The sequence below is a fragment of the Bufo gargarizans genome, chromosome 5 (assembly GCF_014858855.1).
Source record: "Bufo gargarizans isolate SCDJY-AF-19 chromosome 5, ASM1485885v1, whole genome shotgun sequence".
Lineage (NCBI taxonomy): Eukaryota > Metazoa > Chordata > Amphibia > Anura > Bufonidae > Bufo > Bufo gargarizans.
Genome location: NC_058084.1, coordinates 198,543,756 through 198,571,732, shown reverse-complemented (window position 1 = coordinate 198,571,732; position 27,977 = coordinate 198,543,756). Strand labels below are relative to the sequence as shown.

The 27,977-nt window shown below is 42.2% G+C and overlaps 1 protein-coding gene across 3 annotated transcripts in view; it reads right to left on the bottom strand.

The window, feature by feature from the left end:
• The window catches only part of LOC122938416 (protein cordon-bleu-like), a 503,795-nt gene that overhangs the window by 459,941 nt on the left and 15,877 nt on the right, over positions 1-27,977 (bottom strand). Inside the window, exon 2 of one of the 3 annotated variants that reach the window (XM_044293906.1) lies at positions 6,230-6,299. The exons of the other annotated variants lie outside the window; for them this stretch is intronic. Within the exon in view, the coding sequence (XP_044149841.1) occupies positions 6,230-6,264 (35 nt within the window). The 5' untranslated portion in view covers positions 6,265-6,299. The remainder of the gene's footprint in view (positions 1-6,229; positions 6,300-27,977) is intronic. 3 annotated transcript variants of the gene reach the window in all.

Sequence of the window (27,977 nt, the reverse complement as noted above, 5' to 3'; positions counted from 1 at the left end):
TGTTAACCTGCGATTTCTGAGGCTGGTGACTCGGAAGAACTTATCCTCCGCAGCAGAGATGACTCTTGGTCTTCCTTTCCTGGGGCGGTCCGCATGTGAGCCAGTTTCTTTGTAGCGCTTGATGGTTTTTGTAACTGCACTTGGGGACACTTTCAAAGTTTTCCCAATTTTTCGGACTGACTGACCTTCATTTCTTTACTTAGCTGCTTTTTTCTTGCCATAATACAAATTCTAACAGTCTATTCAGTAGGACTATCAGCTGTGCATCCACCTGACTTCTCCACAATGCAACTGATAGTCCCAACCCCATTTATAAGGCAAGAAATCCCACTTATTAAACCTGACAGGGCACACCTGTGAAGTGAAAACCATTTCAGGTGACTACCTCTTGAAGTTCATCAAGAGAATGCCAAGAGTGTGCAAAGCAGTAATCAAAGCAAAAGGTGGCTACTTTGAAGAACCTAGAATATGACATATTTTCAGTTGTTTCACACTTTTTTGTTATGTATATAATTCCACATGTGTTAATTCATAGTTTTGATGCCTTCAGTGTGAATCTACAATTTTCATAGTCATGAAAATAAAGAAAACTCTTTGAATGAGAAGGTGTGTCCAAACCTTTGGTCTGTACTGTACATCAGGTGTCCAGGAAGGTTTTAGACCAGGTCTTCTTTCAGCTCTCTATGACGTACCTGAGATAGTCCCAAAAAATTACCTGCAAGTCTTTCTCTTCAAATGACAACTGCCATACACACAGTTTTACTCCAGGTTTCCATAACAACCCCAGCCATTTTTCTTCACTGCTGTACGTCAGCTTTAGGCTAGGGTTACAGGACGACAATAAGTTGCACGACACATAGGGCATAACTATGCTGCTACATGCATCCATCTAGGATGAATTTTTTACGACTGTTGTGTCGCAGTCGCAGCATGTCACGTGTCGAAGTGCAACACCATAGCCTATTATAAAAATTGTTGAGACAAAATGTTGCGCAACACATATTGTCGTGTAGCCCTAGCATTAAATGGGCAGGGTGCTGTGGAGGGCACTGTGGAGGTCACTGTTAAAGGGACGGGCACTGTGGAGGTCACTGTTAAAGGGGCGGGCACTGTGGAGGTCAATGATAAAGAGGTGGGCACTGTGGATGTTACTGTTAAAGGGGCAGGGCGCTGTGGAGGTCACTGTTAAGGGAGTAGGCTGCTGAGGAGGTCACTGTCAATGGAGTAGGGTGCTGTGAAACTCGCTGTTAAAGGGGCGAGGTGCTGTGAAGGTCAAAGTTAAGGGGATGGGCTGCTGTGGAGGTCCTATTTTAAAGTGGTTGGGAACTGTGGGGGGAGTCAGTGTTAAGGGGTAGGGAACTGTGGAGTTCACTGTTAAAGGGGCGGGGTGCTGTAGAGGTCACTGTTATGGGGTATACTGTCGATATCTTTTAATGACACACACTCGTGCAAAGGTGTCCGGGAAGGTTTTAGACCGGGTCTCAGCTCTCTAGGACATACCGTTCCCAAGATATTCCCAAAAAATTACCTGCATTAGCCAAAACAAGCCTGCAAGTCTTTCTCTTCATATTCCAACTGCCATACACATGGTCACATGTCCCTTATCAGCCAATAGAACCTTGAAGGCCCTTATTCTCCACATTTACACACAGTTTTACTCCAGGTTTCCATAACAACCCAGCCATTTCTCTTCACTGCTGTAGGTCAGCTTAAGGCTAGGGCTGCACAACACATAGGGCATAGGGATTTTGTGTGACTTTAGTGTCGCAGTCGCAGCATATCGCAGTGTGACACCATAGCCTATCATTTATAAAAATTGTTGTGCTAGCCTTAAAGGGGCAGGGCACTGTAGAGGTCACTGTTAAGGGGGCAGGGGCCAATATTAAAGGAGCAGCTGCTGTGGAGGTCACTGTTGAGGGGGCAGGGGCCACTATTAAAAGGGCAGCTGCTGTGCAGCTGACTGTTAAAGGGGCGGCCACTGTGGAAGTCACTGTTAAAGGGGTGTTCAATGTGGATGTTACTGTTAAGGGGGCAGGCCGCTGTGGAGGTCACTGTTAAAGGGGCATGAACTGTGGAGGTCACTGTTTAGGGGGCACGGTACTGTGAGGTCAGTGTTAAGGGAGCAGGGTACTGTGGAGGTCACTGTTAAGAGAACGGGGTACTGTGGCAGTCACTGTTAAAGGGACGGGTGCTGTGGAGGTCTTTGTTAAAGGGGTAGCAAACTGTGGAGGTTACAGATAAGGGGACGGTCCCCTATGGAGGTCACTGTCAAGGGAGTGGAGTGCTGTGAAACTCACTGTTATGCTACTTTCACACTTGCGTTTTGTGCGGATTCGTCATAGAGGATCCGTTCAGATAATACAACCGTCTGCATCCGTTCAGAACGGATCCGTTTATATTATCTTTAACATAGCCAAGACGGATCCATCTTAAACACCATTGAAAGTCAATGGAGGATGGATCAATATTCTATTGTGCCAGATTGTGTCAGTGAAAACGGATCTGTCCCTATTAACTTACATTGTGTGCCAGGATGGATCCGTTTGGCTTAGTCTCATCAGACGGACATCAAAACGCTGTCCGTCTCCAAAGTGGAATGGAAACTGAACTGATGCAAACTGATGCATTCTGAGTGGATCCTTTTCCATTCAGAATGCATTAGGGCAAAACTGATCCGTTTTGGACCGATTGTGAGAGCCCTGAACGGATCTCACAAATGGAAAGCCAAAACCCGAGTGTGTAGGGAGAATTAAAGGGGCGCGCTGATATGAAGGTCAAAGTTAAGGGGATGGGCTACTGTGGGGGTTTAAGTGTTAAGGGGTGGGAGACTGTGGAGTTCACTGCTAAGGGGGCGGGGTGCTGTAGAGGTCACTGTTATGGGGGATACTGTCGATATCTTTTAACGACACACAGAAACATTAAATGAAATAGATGAAAGCCGGGTCTTTCTGCTAGTATATACAGTTGCAAGAAAAAGTATGTGAACCCTTTGGAATGATATGGATTTCTGCACAAATTGGTCATAAAATGTGATCTGATCTTCATCTAAGTCACAACAATAAACATTCACAATCTGCTTAAACTAATAACACACAAAGAATTAAATGTTACCATGTTTTTATTGAACACACCATGTAAACATTCACAGTGCAGGTGGAAAAAGTATGTGAACCCCTAGACTAATGACATCTCAAAGAGCTAATTGGAGTGAGGTATCAGCCAACTGTAGTCCAATCAATGAGATGAGATTGGAGGTATTGGTTACAGCTGCCCTGCCCTATACAAAACACACACCAGTTCTGGGTTTTCTTTTCACAAGAAGCATTGCCTGATGTGAATGATGCCTCGCACAAAAGAGCTCTCAGAAGACCTACGATTAAGAATTGTTGACTTGCATAAAGCTGGAAAAGGTTATAAAAGTATCTCCAAAAGCCTTGCTGTTCATCAGTCCACGGTAAGATAAATCGGAGCACTGCTGCTACTCTCCCTAGGAGTGGACGTCCTGTAAAGATGACTGCAAGAGCACAGCGCAGACTGCTCAATGAGGTGAAGAAGAATCCTAGAGTGTCAGCTAAAGACTTACAAAAGTCTCTGGCATATGCTAAAAAAACATTGCTGCACGTTTACAGTTTGCACAAGAGCACCTGGGTGTTCCACAGCAGTACTGGCAAATATTCTGTGGACAGATAAAAACAAAGTTGAGTTGTTTGGAAGAAACACAAAACACTATGTGTGGAGAAAAAGAGGCAGAGCACACCAACATCAAAACCTCATCCCAACTGTGAAGTATGGTGGTGGGGGCATCATGGTTTGGGGCTGCTTTGCTGCGTCAGGGCCTGGACGGATTGCTATCATAGAAGGAAAAATGAATTCCCAAGTTTATCAAGACATTTTGCAGGAGAACTTAAGGCCATCTGTCCACCAATTTGTGCAGAAATCCAAATCATTCCAAAAGGTTCACATACTTTTTCTTGCAACTGTATATATACAGGTCCTTCTAAAATTAGCATATTGTGATAAAGTTCATTATTTTCTGTAATGTACTGATAAACATTAGACTTTCATATATTTTAGATTCATTACACATCAACTGAAGTAGTTCAAGCCTTTTATTGTTTTAATATTGATGATTTTGGCATACAGCTCATGAAAACCCAAAATTCCTATCTCAAAGAATTAGCATATCATGAAATGGTTCTTTAAACGAGCTATTAACCTAATCATCTGAATCAACTAATTAACTCTAAACACCTGCAAAAGATTCCTGAAGCTTTTAAAAACTCCCAGCCTGGTTCATTACTCAAAACCGCAATCATGGGTAAGACTGCCGACCTGACTGCTGTCCAGAAGGCCATCATTGACACCCTCAAGCAAGAGGGTAAGACACAGAAAGAAATTTCTGAACGAATAGGCTGCTCCCAGAGTGCTGTATCAAGGCACCTCAGTGGGAAGTCTGTGGGAAGAAAAAAGTGTGGCAGAAAACGCTGCACAACGAGAAGAGGTGACCGGAGCCTAAGGAAGATTGTGGAGAAGGGCCGATTCCAGACCTTGGGGGACCTGCGGAAGCAGTGGACTGAGTCTGGAGTAGAAACATCCAGAGCCACCGTGTACAGACGTGTGCAGGAAATGGGCTACAGGTGCCGCATTCCCCAGGTCAAGCCACTTTTGAACCAGAAACAGCGGCAGAAGCGCCTGACCTGGGCTACAGAGAAGCAGCACTGGACTGTTGCTCAGTGGTCCAAAGTACTTTTTTCGGATGAAAGCAAATTTTGCATGTCATTCGGAAATCAAGGTGCCAGAGTCTGGAGGAAGACTGGGAAGAGGGAAATGCCAAAATGCCTGAAGTCCAGTGTCAAGTACCCACAGTCAGTGATGGTCTTGGGTGCCATGTCAGCTGCTGGTGTTGGTCCACTGTGTTTTATCATTGGCAGGGTCAATTCAGCTAGCTATCAGGAGATTTTGGAGCACTTCATGCTTCCATCTGCTGAAAAGCTTTATGGAGATGAAGATTTCATTTTTCAGCACAACCTGGCACCCGCTCACAGTGCCAAAACAACTGGTAAATGGTTTACTGACCATGGTATTACTGTGCTCAATTGGCCTGCCAACTCCCCTGACCTGAACCCCATAGAGAATCTGTGGGATATTGGGAAGAGAAAGTTGACAGACGCAAGACCCAACACTCTGGATGAGCTTAAGGCCGCTATCGAAGCATCCTGGGCCTCCATAACACCTCAGCAGTGCCACAGGCTGATTGCCTCCATGCCACGCCGCATTGAAGCAGTCATTTCTGCAAAAGGATTCCCGACCAAGTATTGAGTGCATAACTGAACATAATTATTTGAAGGTTGACTTTTTTTGTATTAAAAACACTTTTCTTTTATTGGTCGGATGAAATATGCTAATTTTTTTAGATAGGAAATGTGGGTTTTCATGAGCTGTATGCCAAAATCATCAATATTAAAACAATAAAAGGCTTGAACTACTTCAGTTGGTGTGTAATGAATCTAAAATATATGAAAGTCTAATGTTTATCAGTACATTACAGAAAATAATGAACTTTATCACAATATGCTAATGTTTTTAGAAGATATATAGTAAAGGAGACCACGGCACTCGTTTTTCGTATATAAGAAAAAATATTTTTATATTTTCATTATTTTCATTTCATGATATTTATATCTTATTTCATCATTTCATCATTCATAATTTCATTGTTTGTTAGCATCCAGGAATGCAAAGACTTGGCCAACGTTTAACGTTTCGGTCCTTGTATGGGACCTTGATCACGGCCTTTGTCCGGGCTGCATGTTGCCTGCTTGAGGATGCGCATCCTCAAGCAGGCAACATGCAGCCCGGACAAAGGCCGTGATCAAGGTCCCATACAAGGACCGAAACGTTAAACGTTGGCCAAGTCTTTGCATTCCTGGATGCTAACAAACAATGAAATTATGAATGATGAAGTGATGAAATAAGATATAAATATCATGAAATGAAAATAATGAAAATATAAAAATATTTTTTCTTATATACGAAAAACGAGTGCCGTGGTCTCCTTTACTATATATCATCTTACATTACCACTGAGCACCGTACAAAAAGGACTCTAGAGGAGTGCCGTCCAACCCAAGTGCTTCAATTTTTTTAGAAGGACCTGTATATAGGCAAATCTGAAAGCCATTATATGGCACAACTATATATACATAAAAACACTTTAGTGAATGTGTACCTGTGTGTAACACGACCCAAATGGTGTTTTTGCATGGCATTTTTTGCACCAATGGCCGGTACATACTTCCCTATAAAAAAATAAAAATATATATAATTACATAGTTAATACGGTTGAAATAAGACACAAGTCCATCAAGTTCAACCAAGGATAGGTGGGGATGCGAATCCCAGAAGGAATTCCTATGTGTTTTTATAAGCATTAATGTTGTTTACTTTTAAGAATTCATCTAAACCTTTTATGAAACTGTCCACTGTTCCTTCTGTGACAACATCCTGACGAAGTCTATTCCACAGATTCACAGTTCTTACAGTAAAGAAGCTTTGACGCTTCTGGAGACTGAACTTTTTATTCTCCAGTCGGAGGCAGTGCCCCCTTGTGTTTTGAGGGCATTTTACATTGAACAGTTTTTCACCGTATTTTTTGTATGGCCCATTTTTATATGTGTATAGGTTAATCATGTCCCCCCCTTAGACGTCTCTTCTCAAGACTAAATACATTATTTTAATCTTTTTTCATAACTAAGACCCTCCATTCACCTTATCCGTTTAGTTTCTCTCCTCTGTACTTTTTCTAGCTGCAGTGCATCCTTTCTATGTACTGGTGCCCAGAACTGAACTGCATATTCCAGATGAGGCCGTACCAGCGCTTTGTAAAGTGGTACTATTACATCCCTGCCCCCCTGAGTCCATACCTCGTTTAATGCATGATAATATCCTGGTGGCCTTAAAAGCAGCTGATTGACATTGTATGCTGTAATTTAATCTACCATCCACAAGGACACCCAAATCCTTCTCTATATGTGACTCTTTTAGTGTTACATCACCTAGGACATATGAAGCACATAGATTATTACTACCAAGATGCATAACTTTACATTTATCCACATTGAACCTAATTTGCCAAGTTGATGCCCAATCGCTCAGAGTGTTCAAGTCAGCTTGTAGTATATGGACATCTTCCATAGACCGTAAAGTTCTACATAGCTTAGTATCATCTGCAAAAATAGAAATGGTGCTATTAATCCTGTCCTCGATATCATTAATAAATAAATTAAATAATAAAGGACCCAGCACTGAACCATTGGGGTACATGACTTAACCCGGGACAATTCTGAATAGGAATCATTGACCACAACTCTCTGGACACGGTCCTTCAGCCAGTTTTCAATCCAATTACAAACTACACTTTCCAAGCCTAAAGAACTTACTTTACCTATTAAACATCTAGGAGGGGCAGTATCAAAAACCTTTGCAAAATCCAGAAACACTACATCCACAGCTGCCCCTCTGTCCAGGCTTCTACTCACCTCCTCATAAACACAAATCAGGTTAGTCTGACAACTTCTGTCCTTGGTAAACCCATGTTGGTTATCACTTATAATATTATTTACAGTCACATACCCCTGTATATAGTCCCTTAAGAGTCCTTTAAACATTTTTCCCACAACAGAAGTTAAACTAACTGGTCTATAATTACCTGTGAAGGACTTAGATCCTTTTTTGAATCTGGGCACCACGTTTGCCTTGCGCCAATCACTTGGCATTGTACCAGTACCTAGCGAATCTTAAAAAATTATAAACAGGGTCACAGCAATGACTGAACTGAGCTCTTTAAGCACTCTTGGGTGTATTCCATCTGGACCCGGAGCCTTGTTCACATTTACCCTATTTAACTTATCTAGACTAGGCATGCTCAATCTGCGGCCCTCCAGCTGTTGTAAAACTACAACTCCCACAATGCCCTGCTGTAGGTTGGCCGATAGCTATAGGCTGTTCGGGCATGCTGGGAGTTGTAGTTTTGCAACAGCTGGAGGGCCAAAGGTTGAGCATGCCTGATCTAGACCATATATACAGTTAGCCAATTGAGTATATTACAGGATGCCCTTTGTAATATTCAAATGCTACAGCTGACCCCTCAGATTTGTATTTTGCCCTTTTTTGTCTTTTATTGCCCTTTTTACAGTAGCTGTAAGGCATGGGGGTTTTAATTTTAGCTGTTTATACTTGTTAACTAAAGGAATACATTTTTTTGTGCAATTACTCAATGTGGATTTAAAGCTCTCCCATTTATCCTCAGTATTATTATGTGACAGTAGCTGTTCCCAGTCTATGCCCTGAAATGCTGTCCTCAACCCAGGGAAATTAGCCTTTTAGAAATTTAGTGGTCTTTGCTCTGCCTGACAGAGTTTGCTTCTTATAGTGTAGGGGGAATATAATTATATTGTGGTCACTATTACCTAGTGTTTCTCGAACAGTAACATTTCCAACAAGCTCTGCATCATTAGAAATTACCAGATCCAACAGTGCATTGCCCCTTAGAGGAAGCTTCTACAAACTGGCCCCTCAAGTGGTCCTGCAGGAAGTTGAGGAATCTTCTCCACTTTGCGGATGAGGCTGAATAATGTCCCCAGTCAATGTCTGGGAAGTTAAAATCTCCCATTATGACCACTGTACCAGCTAGTGCAGCCTGCTCTATATCCGGGATTTTGGGGTTACCTTGGTTGATGTTTGTATGTAACAGTTCTTGTTACCAGCAGTTCTATTTTTCATAAGTGTATTGTTATGCCCAATCTTCTCCCTCCTTTCCTCACTGACCCCAGCCCCCACTAAATCCCCACTGTCCCCTTCTATATCCCACTATCTATCTACACTATCTACTATATAAAAAAAAATTATCTACTATATAGATGCTAAAAAAAAACTGGGGATCAGTTCTGAACATTTTTATGCCAGCTTTTGGCATAAAAATTTCCACAACTCTCTACATTCGAGGAGTCATAGGAGTGGATGGGGTGGCGGTGGTGTGCCTGGGGCAGGGACTTCGACCTAGGGCTTCAGTAAATTATTTTAGAAATCGAGCATTCTATCGATTATTTTTATGATTAATTGAGTATTCTAATAAGAATAAATAAATTAATGGACTGTTTACCTTTATAAAAACTCATCAGACCCCCTTCCATCAGTCCCCAACACCTCGTTCCCCACTGTGTGATCAGCCCAAGTGTTCCCCCCTGTGTGATCAGCCCAAGTGTTTCAGTTTCCCCCAGTGCCATCGGCTCCACTATCCCCCAGTGCCATTATCTCCGTTCCCTCAGTGCCTTCAGCTCTCCCCCACCCCAGTGCCATCAGCTCCACTCCCCCAGTGCCTTTAGCTCTCCCCCGCCCCAATGCCTTCAGCTCTCCCCCACCCCAGAGCCATCAGCTCTCCCCCACCCCAGAGCCATCAGCTCTCCTCCACCCCAGAGCCATCAGCTCTCCCCCACCCCAGAGCCATCAGCTCTCCCCCACCCCAGAGCCATCAGCTCTCCCCCACCCCAGAGCTATCAGCTCTTCCCCACGCCAGAGCCATCAGCTCCCCCCCCCTTTGTGCCAGCAGCTCTCCCCCCTTGTGCTAGCAGCTCTTCCCCCCTGTGCCAGCAGCTCTTCCCCCCTTGTGCCAGCAGCTATCCCCCCCTTGTGCCAAGAGCTCTCCCCACCTTGTGCCAGCAGCTCTCCGCCCCTACCCTTGTGCCAGCAGCTCTCCCTCCTTGTTCCAGCAGCTTTCCCCTCTTGTGCCATCATCTCACCCCCTTGTGCATTGAGGATTTTTTTTGTGTTGAATTACTCGATTCAATCGAGTAATCGTTTCAGCCCTACTTTGGCCCTGAAAAATTTGGCCTGGAAGCAGGCATAAATGTTGGCAAAAAAATACTCCAGCCAGGGGCCCGATCTAGTTTTTCCACCAGACTGCTGAGGGTGTGCCTAATTTATGAGGAGGCAACAGCCTCATCATGAATTAGGCGCATCTTCCACCAGCAAAGCCAGCTCAAAAGGGGAGTAAAAGAGTGGCGTAAAAAGCCAGTCTTTGTAAGTGACCCATACTATTTGGCAAAAAATGGCACAAACCATCTATAAAACCGTAACAAAAATGCTGCAGATGTTTTTGTATGTGTTATTTGTGCATAAAAAAACACCATGACAGAAATACAGTGTAGCAGCACCCTAAGACATTGTGTTCAGGATTGACCTTGTTCCTGTATGGAAAGCTTGGTAGGCGACCCCCCTCCCATTGGCTGCCAACCTTCTGAGATATAAAGTTGCTACACTGGCTGAGGAATAAAGGAGCCTTGTTTAGTACAACAGGTGGAGAGGTGTGTTGCCATCATCCATTCTGCAATGGAGAAAACCTTTTTAAATTTATTTTTGTTTTTATAGACAGAAAGCCAGGATTTTCCTGGAGTCCCTTTCATAAAATTATTAAACGCCTTTTGAGTTTCATGGCACAGGACCAGATGCCTTTAATGTGCACAGCGGAAAATGGCATAGTAACTGATCGTACTGATGTTAAAGAGGAACTGCCCTCAAATTGTAACAGCTTATTTACTAACAACACTATGCTAGTTTTTGGCATAAAAAAGTCTGTGACTTTTTAAATGCCTGTGCAACAATATTTTTATGCCATTGTCGCCACTTGGGAGTGGTGGGGGCTGGGCCTGGATATTGGCCCCAGCAAATTACTAATATTTCCATCTGAAAACAGGCGTCCCCCGTACCACCCTTCAACATCATTCTTCTAAACCTGATCCATCAGTATCCACCACACCCCTTGCACTCAGAAGCACTACAGGTATCAGCTGATGATGATGGCTAGACCATTGTACAAATCAAACACTTTGAGAGGTATAAGAGAGAATTACAACATCTAGTTCAGAAGGCATGTAGAGAAGGGATTTTAAACAAGCAGGAAAATTCATTTATTAACATCAAATACCCAAAATTGCCTATATTTTATCAGAACCCAAAAATACATAAGGATATAAATAAACCACCCGGGAGCCTATAGTTTTCGGGGTAGAATGTCTAACTAGTGCTCTATCCAAGTATGTTGACCAGTATCTGCAACCATGTGCTCAAAACTTATACGCATATTTGAAGGATACTAAACACATATTGCAGATTCTGGACGGCATTACGTGGATTGAAGGGGACATTATAGGGACTCTTGATGTGAAGTCCCTATATACAGTTATAGAAAACGAAAAAGTCTGCGCAGCAGTCAAACACATTCTACACCAGCAGGGAAATTTATCTAAAACCCAGATAGATTTTATAGGGGAGTGTATCTTATTTATTTTACCAAAAACTTTTTTAGATTTAAAGATACATTTTACCTCCAGACGTGGGGGACCGCGATGGGGACGAGGTTCGCACTGGGGTTCGCTAATCTATACGTTGGAAGGTGGGAAGAAGAGTACATCCTCCCCAACGGTGAGCTCCGGGTGGGCCTCGTCCTCTGGTGGCGTTTTATTGACGATCTGGTGTTTATTTGGAGGGGTGGTGAACAAACTTTAAATATGTTTTTAGAGGATATTAATAAAAATGTGTTTTATCTGGAGTTCACCCCGAATTACAGTTTTAAAGAAGTCAACTTCCTGGACCTTATAATATATGTTGAAAAAATTAAATGTATACAAAAAAAACTTCCTACGAAAAAACCCATGGATTCCAATACCTATATATCAAGAACCAGTTGCCACCTCCCCCGGTGGTTGGATAACATCCCCAGAAGCCAATTCATGCGCTTAAGGAGAAATTGTACAGATGTCATAAAATATAACAGGGAGGCTGAAAAATTGCAGAATAAATTTGAGGGTAAAGGCTATGAAACAAATATACTAACAGTGCAGAAGGGGGAAGTTAGGGTGATAGAAAGAGAACAGCTATTGGGGGATAGTAATAAGGACAAAAAGGGAGCAGAAGGATATAAGTATGGGAATAAAGAAATACCACCGATTATAATTCCATTTAATTCTCAAACACACATGTTTAGGAAAATAGTGCGTAGGCACTGGAATATACTGAGGGAAGATAAATGGATTTGGGAATTGATACCAGCAGCACCAGCATTTGTATATAGGAAAGCAGCTAATATTGGAAACATAATTACACCTACAAAAAAATGTGCAGCAATAATAAATAAGAAACAACTAAAGAATCCACTGACAGGCTTTTATCCTTGCAAAAAATGTGCTGGATGTAGGCAGACACAAAATAAAAAGCGGATACATATAGAAAATAAAAGTGGCACATACAAATTCCAAATAAAAGACCATATATCTTGTAACACAAAAGGGGTCATTTATGCTATTGAATGCCCATGTCAAAAGATCTATATAGGCCGTACCAAGAGACCATTGAAGAAGAGAATAAGTGAGCATTTATATAACATAAAAAAGAAAGTAGATGACCACCCGCTATCCAGGCATAATAGAGAACAGCATAGAGGTAGGTTTGAAGGCTCTTCATTTTGTGGGGTTGAAACAGTTAAGGTGGACATACGTGGAGGAGATTACATCAAATATATGTCAAAAAAGGAGACACAGTGGATCTTTAATATGGACACAATGGAACCGAGGGGGTTAAACAAAGAAACTGAATTATTTGGGCTTGATTAAACATACTACAGCAGGGTAAGGGTTAAACAGACAAGGACCGCAGCTGATAAAAGATAGACAAAGAAGGCACCTAAGTGAATCCCTGACGAAGACCACCGTAGTGCTAGAAACGCGTTGGTTAATCCCTTTTGGTGTCTGAGAGGAACCATAGCTCTGGTGACGTCACCCTCTCCATTCTGTGACCGTGAGCGAAATACAAAAGTAAAAGCTGCGCCACCAGCCGGGGCGAGCTTTGAAAAGATCCTAAAAAGAACTTTGCCTATCATCAGCGGAGATCCCTGAAACCCTCTGAAGAAGAATAATAAAATTTAAACTACTCCACAAGTGGACTCACTAGCAGTCGCGAGGAGGACATACTAAGAGAAGAAGGTAAATCCTTCTCCCAGATCTGATATTAAGTAGTATCCCGCTACCTCAGCATATAGTTCAGTGGAGGTGTGTGGTGCTCCTATATTCATTTAGAAGTTGTTTCCTGTCTTGTAATTACAGCAGAGGTACGGAGCTGTTTTGGAACACTGCTGCAGAATTGTAACTAAGTAGCGCCGATGGATTGTGGTGTTGCCACACAGTAAATACAAATCAAACACTTGTTACCTTTTGTGTCATCCCTATCGCCTCATAGATTGTAATCTCTTGTGAACAGGGTCCTCGTTCCTCTTGTTTAAGTTGTTGACCTGTTTGCTGCTATGTTATTTATGTCTCTGTTTGTACATGAACCCCCTGATTGTAAAGCACTGTGGAATATGTTGGCGCTATATAAATAAAGATAATTATCATTATTAATGTAACTCTATCTTTCAATTAATGTGATTCGGTTTTGCTGTGTGTTTTCCTTTTCCTGGAAGTAAACACACCATAAACACATGTACTGTATGTTGTTGCATAAACCGTATATGTTTTTTGGTGCACCGAAAACGCAGTTTTTTTATGACATGTGGCAGCGCCCTTAAAAGAGGAATGGTAACACCTAATTGTCAATTTATTCATACATTTACTGATGGCCTACCCCTGGGATTTGTTCAGCACGCCCACTACACACATTCACATAACCACTAGTAATTTCACTAAAGTTCTGAGAGTGGAGGCACCATTTTGTGCATTTTTAAGCCAAAAAGTGGATTCTAAATCTAAACTTATAATGAAATACTTAAAAATAAAACGTATGGGAAACAGCTATAGAACTGTTTTAACCCTCCATGGTATGCTATGGTCATAATTTTTACTTGCGCCTGCCTGTCAGACCACAAACCACAGAACATCATTCTCTGCTTGTCAAAACAGAATAGTAGCAGAAAATGGAAAGCAGTTGCTTGCAGCTCGAAAGCATCATCTTCTTTTACCAATGCAGTGGAGGTCATTCATCATGCTCGTCAGTGCGAGCGATGAGAGTGCGATAAGACAGGCGTACTCAATTAGCCTTTCGTTATTTAGCATAGTATTTATGAAGCAGCACAGAAGGTAATGGATCGGCCATTTTTAGAACCATTGCAGTCTATTGGGCCATTCACAAGGTCATGTTTTAATGTAAATAGAGGCCGTCAAAAAATAAGACAGGTCGCATTTTTGGCCATTTTCACGACCAGATGGACCCTATTGAAATCAATGGGACTGTTTTTAAAGGCCGCTTAGACAGGAGAGCACCCATCTAATGGCTATTCATAACTGGTACACTAGTAGAAAATGGTCATTCAGGGGTTAAAAATATATATAATACCTCATTACAGGAGCCGAGACACTAGCTCCTCACAGGACCTGATGCTTCAGGCGTCTTGATGTCATCACAGGTCCTTTCAAACACCATCATGTGTGTAAATATCTCTTTCTCTGGATGCAGCAGGACATCACGCTGGGAGCGCGTCCTGTCCTGCCCATCCAGTGAGGAACCAGTGTCACCACTCCTTCAAGTAAATGAGGTGAATATATTTTTTTTTTTTTTTTATTAATGTCGACACTGGCGGTGATGTGAGGGAAGGTGGGGGCACAATTGGGGCCATTATATATGTAAGAAGGCACAACGATATATGCATGTGCTCACAAAAGCTTACAATCTATGAGTAAATAGGGGTGACACAAAAGGTAGTGCTTCTGAGTGCATGGGGTGTGGTAGATACTGATGGATCAGAAGAATGATGCTTAAGGGTGGTACGGGAGACACCTGTTTTCAGACGTAAATGTTAGTAAATTTGCTGGGGCTAATATTCAATAGGGGACTCCAGGAAAATTCTGGCTTCCTGTCTATAAAAACAAAATTTTATTTAAAAAGGTTTTCTCCATTGAAAAATGGATGATGGCAGCACACCTCTCTTACAGGCTCCTTTATTCCTCAGCCAGTGTGAATTCACGCAGCAACTTTATATCTCAATCTGTTGGCAGCCAATGGGAGGGGGGGGGGGGTGCCTACCAAGCTTTCCATACAGGAACAAGGTCAATCCTGAACATAATGTCTTAGGGTGCTGCTACACTGTGTTTCTGTCATGGTGGGGTTTTTATGCCCAAATAACACATACACAACATCTATCTTCTGCAGAATTTTTGTTACTGTTTTATAGATGGTTTGTGCCATTTTTTGGCAAATAGTATGGGTCACTTACAAAGACTGTCTTTTTACGCCACTCTTTTACTCCCCTTTTGAGCTGGCTTTGCTGGTGGGAAATGCACCTAATTCATGCTGAGGCTTGTGCCTCCTCATAAATTAGGCACACCTTTAGCAGTCCGTGCGTCTTGTGGAAAAACTAGATCTGCCACTGGCTGGAGTATTTTTTCGCCAACATTTATGCCTGGAAATTTTTCAGGGCAGAAGTCCCTGCCCCAGGCACACCACCGCCACTCCATCCACTCCTATGACTCCTCCTATGAGTCAAATGCAGCGCAAAGTACAGAGTTGTGGAACATTTTTATGCCAAAAGCTGGAATGAAAATGTTCAGAACTGACCCCCAGGGTGTTTTAGCATCTGCTGTTTTCAGCTGAATTTTTTAAATATTTTATTGTTTTTATAGGAAAGTATGTACCGGCCACTGTGTGGGAAAAATACATTGGTGCAAAAAATGCCATGCAATGCCAAACACCATTTAAAGTGTCACGGCTTGTTTTCATGGCTAAAAAGCCTGTTTACAACTGTCTTATTTACCAACTGTTTTTGTGCCTGTTTTGGAGGCATTTGCATCTGTTGCACCTATTTAAAGTTTTAAGACAAAATCACTAGTCAGCCCACACAGTTTTGGGCTCCTGTGAACAAGGCAGACATAGCAGAGTTGGAGAGGGTTCAGAGGAGGGCAACTAAAGTAATAACAGGAATGGGGGGATTACAGTACCCTGAAAGATTATCAAAATTAGGGTTATTTCATTTAGAAAAAGACGACTGAGGGAAGATCTAATAACTACCATATTTTACACCCCATAAGACGCAAAAGTGGGAGAAAAATCTCAGATTTTTCTGCGCAAGTGCAAAGCGTTTTAATGCATTTTGCACATGCTTGAGAAAAATCGGCATGTTTGGTACCCAGACCCGAACCCGGACTTCTTCACAGAAGTTCGGGTTTGGGATCAATGTTGAGTAAATTTTATTATTTTCCCTTATAACACGGTTATAAGTAGAGGTGGGACGAATCCAAATGCAAAAAGGTTCTCGAATATATTGAATCTTTCGAATCTCAAATCCTACGAATCCTGTACATAAGAATTGTGTGAACGGTGTAAGTGACAAAGTGATCCAAACAGTAATGGGGGATCTGTGGATGGCACTGTTATGGGGGATCTCTGGATGGCACTGTTATGATGATCTCTGGATGGCACTGTGATGGGGAGGATCTGTGGATGACACATATATAGCATCTTATGCTATGTGCCATCCACAGATCCCCCCATAACAGTGTCCCTGCAGTGTGAATGACCCCCAATACAGGGGCTGGGGGCCGGCATCAGGATTAGGAATGGTAGCGGGGACTGGTGCAGTCCCTGTATTCTAATGCACCGGCCCTGCTCACTGCAGTATAATCTTATCTAACCTGCATTGTTATGATATAATAATCATGTGTAATCCATCTGTATTACTTACAACATTAAGTTCTGTAGCAGAGAGGAGGGAGGAAGGAGGAGGCAGGCCGGGAGGACGGCACGTCACTCACTATGCCATGCGCCCGTGCCGCCTGCTTCATTCATAAATTATATCTTAACAATGCAGGTTAGATAACATCATACTACAGTGAGCGGGACCGATGCATTAGAATACAGGGACTGCACCGGTCCCCGCTGTCATTCCTAATCCAGATGCCAGGCCCCAGCCCCTCCTCCCTCTGTTGATACACCCGCCCACCGCGCTGTGTGGCACGGCGGCGGATATCGGGATTCGTCAGATTCAAATTTGACTAAATTACGTTGGGATTCGAGTCCACAAATCCAACAAGATTCGAGGGATTTGTCGTCCCACCTCTAGTTATAAGGGAAAATAATAGCATTCTTAATACAGAATGCTTAGTCAAATGTCCATTGAAGGGTTAAAAATAATAAACAAATTTACCTCACCCTATCCACTTGGCCGCATAGTGGATCTCCTCTTCTTTCTTCTTTCTTCAGGACCTGGCTAAAGGACCTTTGATGACATCACTGCACTCATCACATTGTCTATCCCCTTGGTGATGGACCATGTGATGGACCATGTGATGAGTGCAGTGACATCAACACAGGTTCTTTTACCCAGGTCCTGAAGAAAGAAGAAAGAAGAGGGGATCTGCTACGCGACCAAGTGGATAGGGTGAGTTAAATTTGTTTATTATTTTTTAACCCCTCCATCCCTAATTTACTTAGCATTCTGTATTAATAATGCTATTATTTTCCCTTATAACCATGTTATAAGGGAAAATAATAAAGATCGGGTCCCCATCTCGATCGTCTCCTTAGCAACCATGCATGAAAATCGCACTGCATCCGCACTTGCTTGCGGATGATTGCGATTTTCACGCAGCCCCATTTACTTCTATGGGGCCTACGTTGCGTGAAAAACGCACAATATAGAGCATGCTGCGATTTTCATGCAACGCACAAGTGATGCGTGAAAATCATCGCTCATGTGCACAGCCCCATAGAAATGAATGGGTCCAGGCTCAGTGCGGGTGCAATGCGTTCACCTCACGCATTGCACACGCGCTGAAAACTCGCCCATATGAAAGAGGCCTAACTTTTGTGCCTAATTTCTGTCCTATTTATGTAGGTGCGCCTTATTTTGTGCCCGATTTTGTCGTAAAAACTGTCTTACTTCTACACCACCCCAGGGCTGGTGTACGTTTCTGTCTCCCTTTTGAGTGGTGAGTTGTGCCACAATTTTCCCACTTTCATTGAGATGATGCCAAAATTCTACTCATTTGCGCAACATTTCCATGTGTATACTATTTAGACCAATTAGTGAATTTGAATCTGTCTTACAAGAAAACGACCATTAGATGTTAGACTTAAGGAAGGACTGGATCCACTTCTGACTCTGGATTTAAAAAAACTACATCAAAAACTAACTTGTGCAGTATTTTTGTTGCCTTTTTTTTTGATGGTTTGTGGCATTTTTAACAAATAGTGGGGCACAATTATTAAAGGACTTGCCACTATTTTAGTTGAGAAATAGTCACAAGAAGTCCCATTTTTAACTGGCCCCGCAACAATGTGTAGTCTTATAGACAGTTTTACGTGTTCGCCATTTGGGGAGGACAGAGACGGGAGTGCGTTAGGGGTCGTGCTGGGACTCCAACCCTGGCGAATTTACTAAAATTTATGGTGGGAAACAGCTTTATTGCCAAGCAGAAGGACTGCCACAGAGGCACCTAATTTATGAAGAGGTGATTGTCTCGTCATAAATTAGACGAATATTAGGGCAGGGGGAAACTAAGACCGGCGTATGTAAATGTGCCTCAGTGCGTTTTAACACCTGTTGTTTTTAAACCCCTTAGGCCACATTCACATCTCCGGTGAAAGTCTCCAGCAGACTGTTCCAGCAGACAACAGCTTACCGGAGTTCACTGGATCTGGCATCACCGCCGGATCGCTATTGACTATAACTTGATCCGGCAACTTTCCAGCATCTCGGGTCTTGGCCTCACAAAAGCCATTGCATGCAACGGTTTTTGGTGCAGCCGACAGTTGGCATTTGTTCCAGATCAGACAGTTGGATCCTCATGCTGCTGCTGATGTGAACACGGACTTAGTGACCAAGCTATTTTTTTTTGTTTGGTGCATCTTTCAATATGTATATAGATGTTACACCACTTTTTAAGCCACCCCCTGGTGGTGTGAACTTGTGACATTGTGCAACTTTTGTTGTAATTTCCTAAATCTGACATACATTACCCTAGCTAATCACTATGCTTCTCTTCAGTTCATGATAAACTGGCTACACAAGGGGGAGCTCAGAGCATAGGAATTTATACAGTTACCTTTGAATTCAATGGCAGCTGTAAAAATATCTTTACATTGAGCTATCTCTAGTGGCAGCTGCAGGAAAAAAAATCAAGGATCTATGTTGGAAGGCAGAGAGAGTCCATTGCCAGGCCTCCTCTCGCCACAGGCACCATGGCAGTCACATGGTCTGCCTCCATAGGAAGTATGCTACTGCTGATAGGTTAATTGGGGTTCCATGAAATTAGCCTAGTGAGTTTGCATCCAAGAAAGCGAAGGTAGAGAGACAGTAGATTGTGAGTCCTAATAAGGACTAATGTGAATACAGCCAGGTTCATAAACATTGGGACATCGACACAATGCTAATTTTTTTGGCTCTATACACCACCACAATGGATTTGAAATGAAACAAACAAGATGTGCTTTAACTGCTAACTGTCAGCTTTAATTTGAGGGTATTTACATCCAAATCAGGTGAACGGTGCAGGAATTACAACAGTTTGCATATGTGCCTCCCACTTGTTAAGGGACCAAAAGTAATGGGACAGAATAATAATCATACATCAAACTTTCACTTTTTAATACTTTGTTGAAAATACATCACCAGACGCTGGGTTTCATCCCTGGTGATGCTCTGCCAGGCCTCTACTGCAACTGTCTTCAGTTCCTGCTTGTTCTTGGGGCATTTTCTCTTCAGTTTTGTCTTCAGCAAGTGAAATGCATGCTCAATCGGATTCAGGTCAGGTGATTGACTTGGCAATTGCATAACATTCCACTTCTTTCCCTTAAAAAACTCTTTGGTTGCTTTTGCAGTATGCTTTGGGTAATTGTCTATCTGCACTGTGAAGCGCCGTCCAATAAGTTCTGAAGCATTTGGCTGAATATGAGCAGATAATATTGCCCGAAACACTTCAGAATTCATCCTGCTGCTTTTGTCAGTCACATTATCAATAAATACAAGAGAACCAGTTCCATTGGCAGCCATACATGCCCATGCCATGACACTAACACCACTATGCTTCACTGATGAGGTGGTATGCTTAGGATCATGAGCAGTTTCTTTCCTTCTCTATACTCTTCTCTTCTCATCACTCTGGTACAAGTAGATCTTGGTCTCATCTTCCCATAAGATGTTGTTCCAGAACTGTGAAGGCTTTTTTAGATGTCGTTTGGCAAACTCTAATCTGGCCTTACTGTTTTTGAGGCTCACCAATGGTTTACATCTTGTGGTGAAACCTCTGTATTCACTCTCTTGAAGTCTTCTCTTGATTGTTGACCTTGACACACATACACCTACCTCCTGGAGAGTGTTCTTGATCTGGTCAATTGTTGTGAAGGGTGTTTTTTTTCACCAGGGAAAGAATTCTTAAGTCATCCAACACAGTTGTTTTCCGTGGTCTTCCGGGTCTTTTGGTGTTGCTAAGCTAACCGATGCGTTCCTTCTTTTTAAGAATGTTCCAAACTGTTGTTTTGGCCATGCCTAATGTTTTTGCTATCTCTCTGATGGGTTCGTTTTGTTTTTTCAGCCTAGTGATGGCTTGCTTCACTGATAGTGACAGCTCTTTGGATCTCATCTTGAGAGTTGACAGCAACAGATTCCAAATGCAAATAGCACACTTAACTTGAACTCTGGACCTTTTATCTGCTCATTGTAATTGGAATAATGAGGGAATAACACACACCTGGCCATGGAACAGCTGAGAAGCCAATTGCCCCATTACTTTTGATCCTTTAACAAGTGGGAGGCACATATGCAAACTGTTGTAATTCCTACACCGTTCACTTGATTTGGATGTAAATAGCCTCAAATTAAAGCTGACAGGCTACACTCTCTCCCCTACTCTATTTGTGCTAGTAATGGAAACTTTGCTGCAAAGAGTAAGGCAACACCTCATGCATTAAGGGCTTTCCTACTCCTGAAGGGGAACTGAAAGTGCTGGCCTTTGCAGATGATCTACTGTTCCTACTACCTGATCCAGAGGTTGGGCTGCCCTGTCTGGTTGATCTGTTTGCGGCTTATGGGGCGGTGTCAAACTTCAAAGTGAATATCACAAAATCGGAGTTACTAAATATATCCCTTACTAAACAAAGTTTACAGAGAGTCAAGGGTGTCTCACCGTTTGTGTGGTCCCCTTCTTCCCTCAAGTACCTAGGAGTACATATCCCCTCATCCATATATAAAGTATATGACATGAACTTTCGTCCACTCCTTGCGGAAATCCAGAAAATCCTATCAGATTATGATATCCCTCTAATCTCATGGTTTGGTAGGAAGAATGTCATACAAACATATATTCTTCCCAAAGTCTTATATAAAGTGCAAATGCTGCCGACTGCTTTACCACAAGTCTTCTTTACCAAAATAAGATCACTCTTCTCGAGGTATTTATGGAAACAGAAGCGTCCTCGTTTATCACATGATCTCCTAGCTAGACCTTCCGCAAAAGGAGGCATAAATTTGCCAGATGTACAAACATTATATAAGGCGATTCAATTGAGAAGATGGATCAATTTGACTGGATTTGCTGATCCGCAAAATTTATCCCGTTGGTCTGCAAGGGCTTATAAAGGAGACTTATTATGAGATATGTGGATCCCCTCTAAAGTGCGCAATAAGTATAACCCACTTGATTCTAACCTGCTTTTTAAAGGTGCTTCAAATACCTGGGCCTCACTCTCGTCTTATCTAGCTCCTAAAATCTCGCCATTATTGCCCTCCAGCCTGGTCGTTGGTAGAGAATCTCTAACCTTTAAACCCATGTGGGACCAACTTGCACATGTGACAGTTTCAAATTTATTCCCGAGCGGAGGGATTCCTGGCTGTATGGAATTGCAAGAATTGCTTCCAAACTTTAATCTCACCTTTTTGCATCTCTCACACTTTAACAGGTGCTGTGCTGATTTCCTACTAGTCAGTTATCCCTTCAGAGAGCTTACTGATTTTGAATCAGATCTATCATCTATTGTCCCCAGGTTTGAGAGACTCTCTAAAGTGTTATCGGTGCTGAGAGAAGTGAAACACTTGAGTAGCCCTGGGTATATCTTGTCCTGGGAAAAGGAGCTGGGTCTTTCCTTTACTGAGATGGAAAAAACAAAAATCCTTCAGAACTCCCACGGCTACTCAAGATGTGTTCGACTGCAAGAAACACATTACAAAATCCTTGCTCGCTGGTATAAAACTCCTGAGTTTCTTTATGCACATGGCCTCTCCCCCACTAATCAGTGTTGGAGATGTAACTCTATGGTTGGTACACATACTCATATATGGTGGGACTGCCCAATTATACGACCCTTTTGGTCTGAAATTGAACGTATAGCAAGTGAGATTCTGGGTTCACAACTAACGTTGACTCCGGCCCTGGTCTTACTTGGATCTCCTTCGTCGGGGATGAGCCAACACTCTTTGTCATTGATTACCCAATTTTTGGCAGCAGCCAAATCTCTAATTCCCCTGAAATGGCTAAATACTGTTCCCCCCACTGCTAGCGAATGGATTGAGACGTTACATCAAATTTGTAGGTTTGAAGAGATGTCCAGTAGATCATGTCGCACCCATCATAAGTTTCTCAAATGTTGGAAAGTTTGGCTGAATTCTTCGTATTGCAAAGAAATTCGTGCTAATTTCTCCTCCTGTACACTTAGTGAAATAGTTTCCTGAAATAACCACCCTCCCCCCCTTCTTCCTTTCCTCCCCCCCTCCCCCCCTCTCCTTTTCCACATTAGCCTACATATATATCCTCTCTTATGGGTATACTAAACCTCTAGGCTAGTCTAAGGTTATAGTTATAAATCAAGTTTGTTACCCATTAGGATCAACAGGATATGTAACTTAGTATGAGGTAATACTAGTCATATGCTGTATTGTTAATGTGTCATGTTACTCACTGCTGTTCATGACCCCATATGGGGTATGTTTGTATTTTGTCATGACCATATTGGATATCTTCTTTTAGCTATCCAAAACAATAAAAACACAGATGACAAAAAAATTAAAGCTGACAGTCTGCAGTTAAAGCACATATTTTTAGTTTCATTTCAAATCCATTGTGGTGGTGTATCGAGCCAAAAATGTTAGAATTGTGTCAATGTCCCAATATTTATGAACCTGACTGTATGTGTACTGACAAAAAGTAATGACAAATGTCTGCCAGCATACAGGGATGAATGTAGACCAGAGAAAGGCCCTTAGGTAGGTGATTGGTTAATCCAACCAGTTGACAACAGGTGTAAATGTGCAGTCTGAACTGGCCTCCATCTCATAACAGCTGCAAGGGAATCCCTTTCCGATATGTATACAGTTCTCAGATATCTACATTGCTGAGAACCTCTGTAAATATAGAGTATATAACATTATATCAACTGTCACTTTAAATCATTTACTTTTATTGGGTATTATTTTCTGACACATTTCAATATTTTCCACCACTACATATGGAGAAACATAACTGCTGTGAATGTTACAGAACCTACACCCTGCATTCTTACGTGGCGTCTCTGACATATCAGTTCTAAATTTAGGGCAGGCGAGGAACTGACGAAGTGTGGAGATCAGGTGCAACTGTTGTACTCCTTACAATGTACTCTTTGTTTCCTAAAGAGCTTCAAGTTATTTTTGTATCTTAGTCAATGTGCAATTCAAGCACTGGCAATAGTCTCAAAAAAGCTAAAAAAAACAATCTATTGTGCTAAAACACAGCACTGTAACGCACTAGTAGTAAAAGACTGAGCAGGAAATGTTGAATAGAACCTACAAAATGACTGCAGGGAATGGCTAGTAAGGAAGTAAGGTTTGGTCAGGGGCGTACAGAACATAGACCTGCCAAATTCTGTTTCATAAAGGTTCATTCATACTTGTGTATCAAAATACAAATCAAATACAGACTCACAGGTTGTTTTTTATGATTTGTTCTGGGTTTTCTGTGGCTTAAAGGATTACTTATTTTCTATGCTGCTGAAATCCATGTGATAAAAACTGAACTAATATGCATATGCATGCAATCTATGCAAAAGCAGAAGACACTTTTTTAATTTCTACCCATTGGCCCCATTTACTAATGTAAGAGCATTTATATTCTGGCATAAATTGATTTAAAAAAAATGAGGTGTAATTTGGCACATCTATGTTTACAGAACTTATCTGTGCCTAGCACAACAAAAGAGCCTGACTGAGGCCTCATGCACACAAATGTTGTTTGGGTCCGCATCCAAGACGCATTTTTTGCAGAACGCACACGGATGTAATCCGAGTTTTGTGGATCTGCAATTTGCGGACCACAAAACACTGCGCTGTCGTGTGCAGGATCCCTTACTGGAAAAAAGCTTGGCTTCAGCAGAAAGAGAGTGTGGCCTAACATGTGGCGTTTACAGCAAAAATACGTCATCAATATTCAACTCCTCCAGACCTCTACTGTACATGTACAGCAGAATTCTGGTCTTCAAAAATGGTATATCACAGAAATATCAGCTATTCAATTTAAAATTTAACTTTTACTGGATATTATTTAAGAGAAGTTTTGATTCCAAGTATTTCATGATATTATCAAATGCCAGACTGAAGATAGAATCAAAACCCACCGTAGACATCAAGGCAGTAGGTCACTTGGTATTGAAGGTAAGAGATATAGCACTTACAGTTAGATGATTCTCATATATAGCTGGATCAGATCTGGTGAGGTCAGGAGGAATAATTATCCCTAATGATACCCTATGGTGTCTACCCCTGCCTACAGGCAGAGCACCCGCCCCTCTCGGTGGCTAAACCCTTTCCTTACCCTCACGTGACCCTAAGATGTTACCTCACGGTGGGCTAAAGGATGACAGTCCTAGATGGTATAAAATTTGTTGTCCCGACGCTTTTCCCCAAGTCACAATCCTTGGTTCCTCAGGGGACTTTGTTGGTTACATTTACCATAGCCGAAGGATGGTGGCTATATACTGGCGATGATAGTGGCTGATGATACGCAACCTCTATGTATTGAAGCAGAGTTTAAATAGCAGAGTTTTGGCGCCAGATAGATAGTACCGCCCCCTCTGACTCATAAGTGAATGATATCTAGAGTGGCCAATCATTACTAGTGCCCCACAATGCCGGTCATATCATTGGTTTTAGGTCTAGATAGCGTGGTGATGATGTACCTGTCATCCAGCCCCGCTGTTGGTTCCTTCAGAGCGCGGCAATAATGCTAGGCGTCACATCCGGTCATGTGTTTGGGACTTCAAACCTCACATGATCACTACTTCCTCTCTGTGGAACGCAGGCTTATCCGGCTGTGGAATGCATCGTGTATTACATATGTATTCACTACGATCGGTCTAGTTTTAAATATATATTTACTAATATTAGCATGGTCCAATACTCTGCGACTAGGTAAAAACTGAAGAAATTAGATTGGAATATATATTATATTAAATCGATGTCTCAATTCGATAAGTCATGTAAGGACATGTATAAGACTTGTGAACCTATTACGGTTCAGATATACTCTAGAATCCTGGTCTTATTAATGAGTTAACGGATCCCATGTCTGTGGTTAGTTGGCTGGAGACATAGTTGGAAATGAGGGAGGAGTTACATCAGATGAAGCATGTATAGGAGATTTGTTCATTGAGACCCTGGGGGTAAACTGTTTTCAATCTATGGATCCACTGGGCTTCCTTTCTCAATATTTTGTTATCCCAGTCACCACCCCTAGGTGATTGTCTAACTACCTCAACCACCTGGAACTTAAGTGTTTTAGCATCCCCACCATGATATTCATTAATGTGGCGTGCTATTGGTCTATCCCTTTTGTTCCTAATATCGCCTAGGTGTTCGCATACCCTCCGCCTAAATTCACGTTTGGTCTTTCCAATATAGTTTAGTGGACAGCCACATGAACACATATATATTACTCCTTGAGTACGGCAGTTGGCAAAGTCATAGTTTTGATATGTAGTACCCGTGCTACTGCTAGTGAAGGAGTTGGATTTTAATATGTGTGTGCAACATACACAGTTGTTTCCACGTTTATACATTCCTGGAGGTCTATTCCCAAGCCAGGTGGGGTCACTCCGTGGTCTCTGGTAATGACTGTGTATCAGTCTATCCCGTAGTGATCTACCACGTCTGTAAGTGATGGCGGGGGTAGTTGGTAAAAAATTCGGCTATATCAGGATCGGAGAGTAAGATACCCCAGTTGTTATTCAGGATGTCCCTCACTTTCCGACTTTGTTTGTCAAAAGTACCAATGATTCTTGTAATCGTATCAGTTTGGCAGCAAAGGGCATTTGTCGCAAGAAGAGAATGACGATCTCTCTGATTGGCATGTTGAAATGCCTCCCTTAGTACCTGATCCAGGTACCCCCGCTGTAGAAACCTATCCCGTAAGTCTGCAGACTGTTTATAGAATGCAGCGTGGGAAGAACAATTTCTCTTCATGCGCAAATATTGGCCCCTAGGAATGCCTCGTTTGAGGCTTACTGGATGGTGGCTGTCCCACTGAAGCAAACTATTGGTGGAGGTGGGTTTCCTATAGGTTTCGGTATGTAATTGACCCAGATGTTTGGATATACGAACATCAAGAAATGCCAGTGTTTCGTGGTTAATTTCGGATGTAAACTTCAGGCCTATCTCATTGATATTGAGATGTTTCACAAAGTTTGAGAATTCCTCTCTCTCACCATCCCATAGAATGAACACGTCATCGATGTAGCGGCCCCAGTATAAAATATTGGGGGCCCATCGATGACATGACTCATTGAATACCAGCATATCCTCCCACCAGCCCAGGAACAAATTAGCGTAACTGGGCGCACAAGGGCTACCCATCGCTGTGCCCCTGAGCTGGTGGTGGAAACGTGTTTCCAAAAAAATAATAATTGTGCGATAGTGTGAATTCCAAGATCTTGATGACAAAATCTGAATGTCGCTGGTATTGTGTACCACGAGTGCTTATGTACCATGTACCTAATCGCAGTGATCCCCCAGGAGTGGGGTATGCTGGTATATAGTGCCTCGACATCTATAGAGGCTAAATGGATGGTATCTGCGACTTCAATATTTTCACTTTTAAGCAGTAAATCTCTGGTGTCTCTAATATGGGATGGTAGAGAGAGAACAAAAGGTCTCAAAACCTTGTCAATATACGAGCTGACGCCATATGTATGTGGTGGATTTACCTTGTGGATCTTGGGGAGCGCATAGAAAGTCGGGATTTGTGGATGACTGAACAGCATAAAACACATTTCCTCCTTAGATATTAATCTGTCGTCAAGTGCCTGGATCAGTATGGTCTCTAACTCCTTATTAAATTTAACCGTGGGATTTGAGGGTAAGATGGTATAGCACGTAGTCTCATTTAACAAGCACAGACACATATCCCTATACGTATCATGATTTATAATAACGACATTGCCCCCTTTATCAGATGGTTTAAATATGATTGTGGGATCTTTTTCAAGCTTAATAAGGGCCTGCATTTCATCCTTGCTCAGGTTACTATTCTGTATCTTTTGTGATTTCTCTAGTTTGGTCAATTGGTCTGTTACCAATTTAACAAATAGATCTATAACTAGAGTATCCTGAGGGGGTGGAGTTTTCCTACTTTTCATTTTTAGGTCGGTGAAGGGACCTAGACCTCGTGTTTGTTCATTCTCATCTACCCCCAGGGACTCAACGAACAAATCTCCTATACATGCTTCATCTGATGAAACTCCTCCCTCATTTCCAACTATGTCTCCAGCCAACTAACCACAGACATGGGATCCGTTAACTCATTAATAAGACCAGGATTCTAGAGTATATCTGAACCGTAATAGGTTTACAAGTCTTATACATCTCCTTACATGACTTATCGAATTGAGACATCGATTTAATATAATATATATTCCAATCTAATTTCTTCAGTTTTTACCTAGTCGCAGAGTATTGGACCATGCTAATATTAGTAAATATA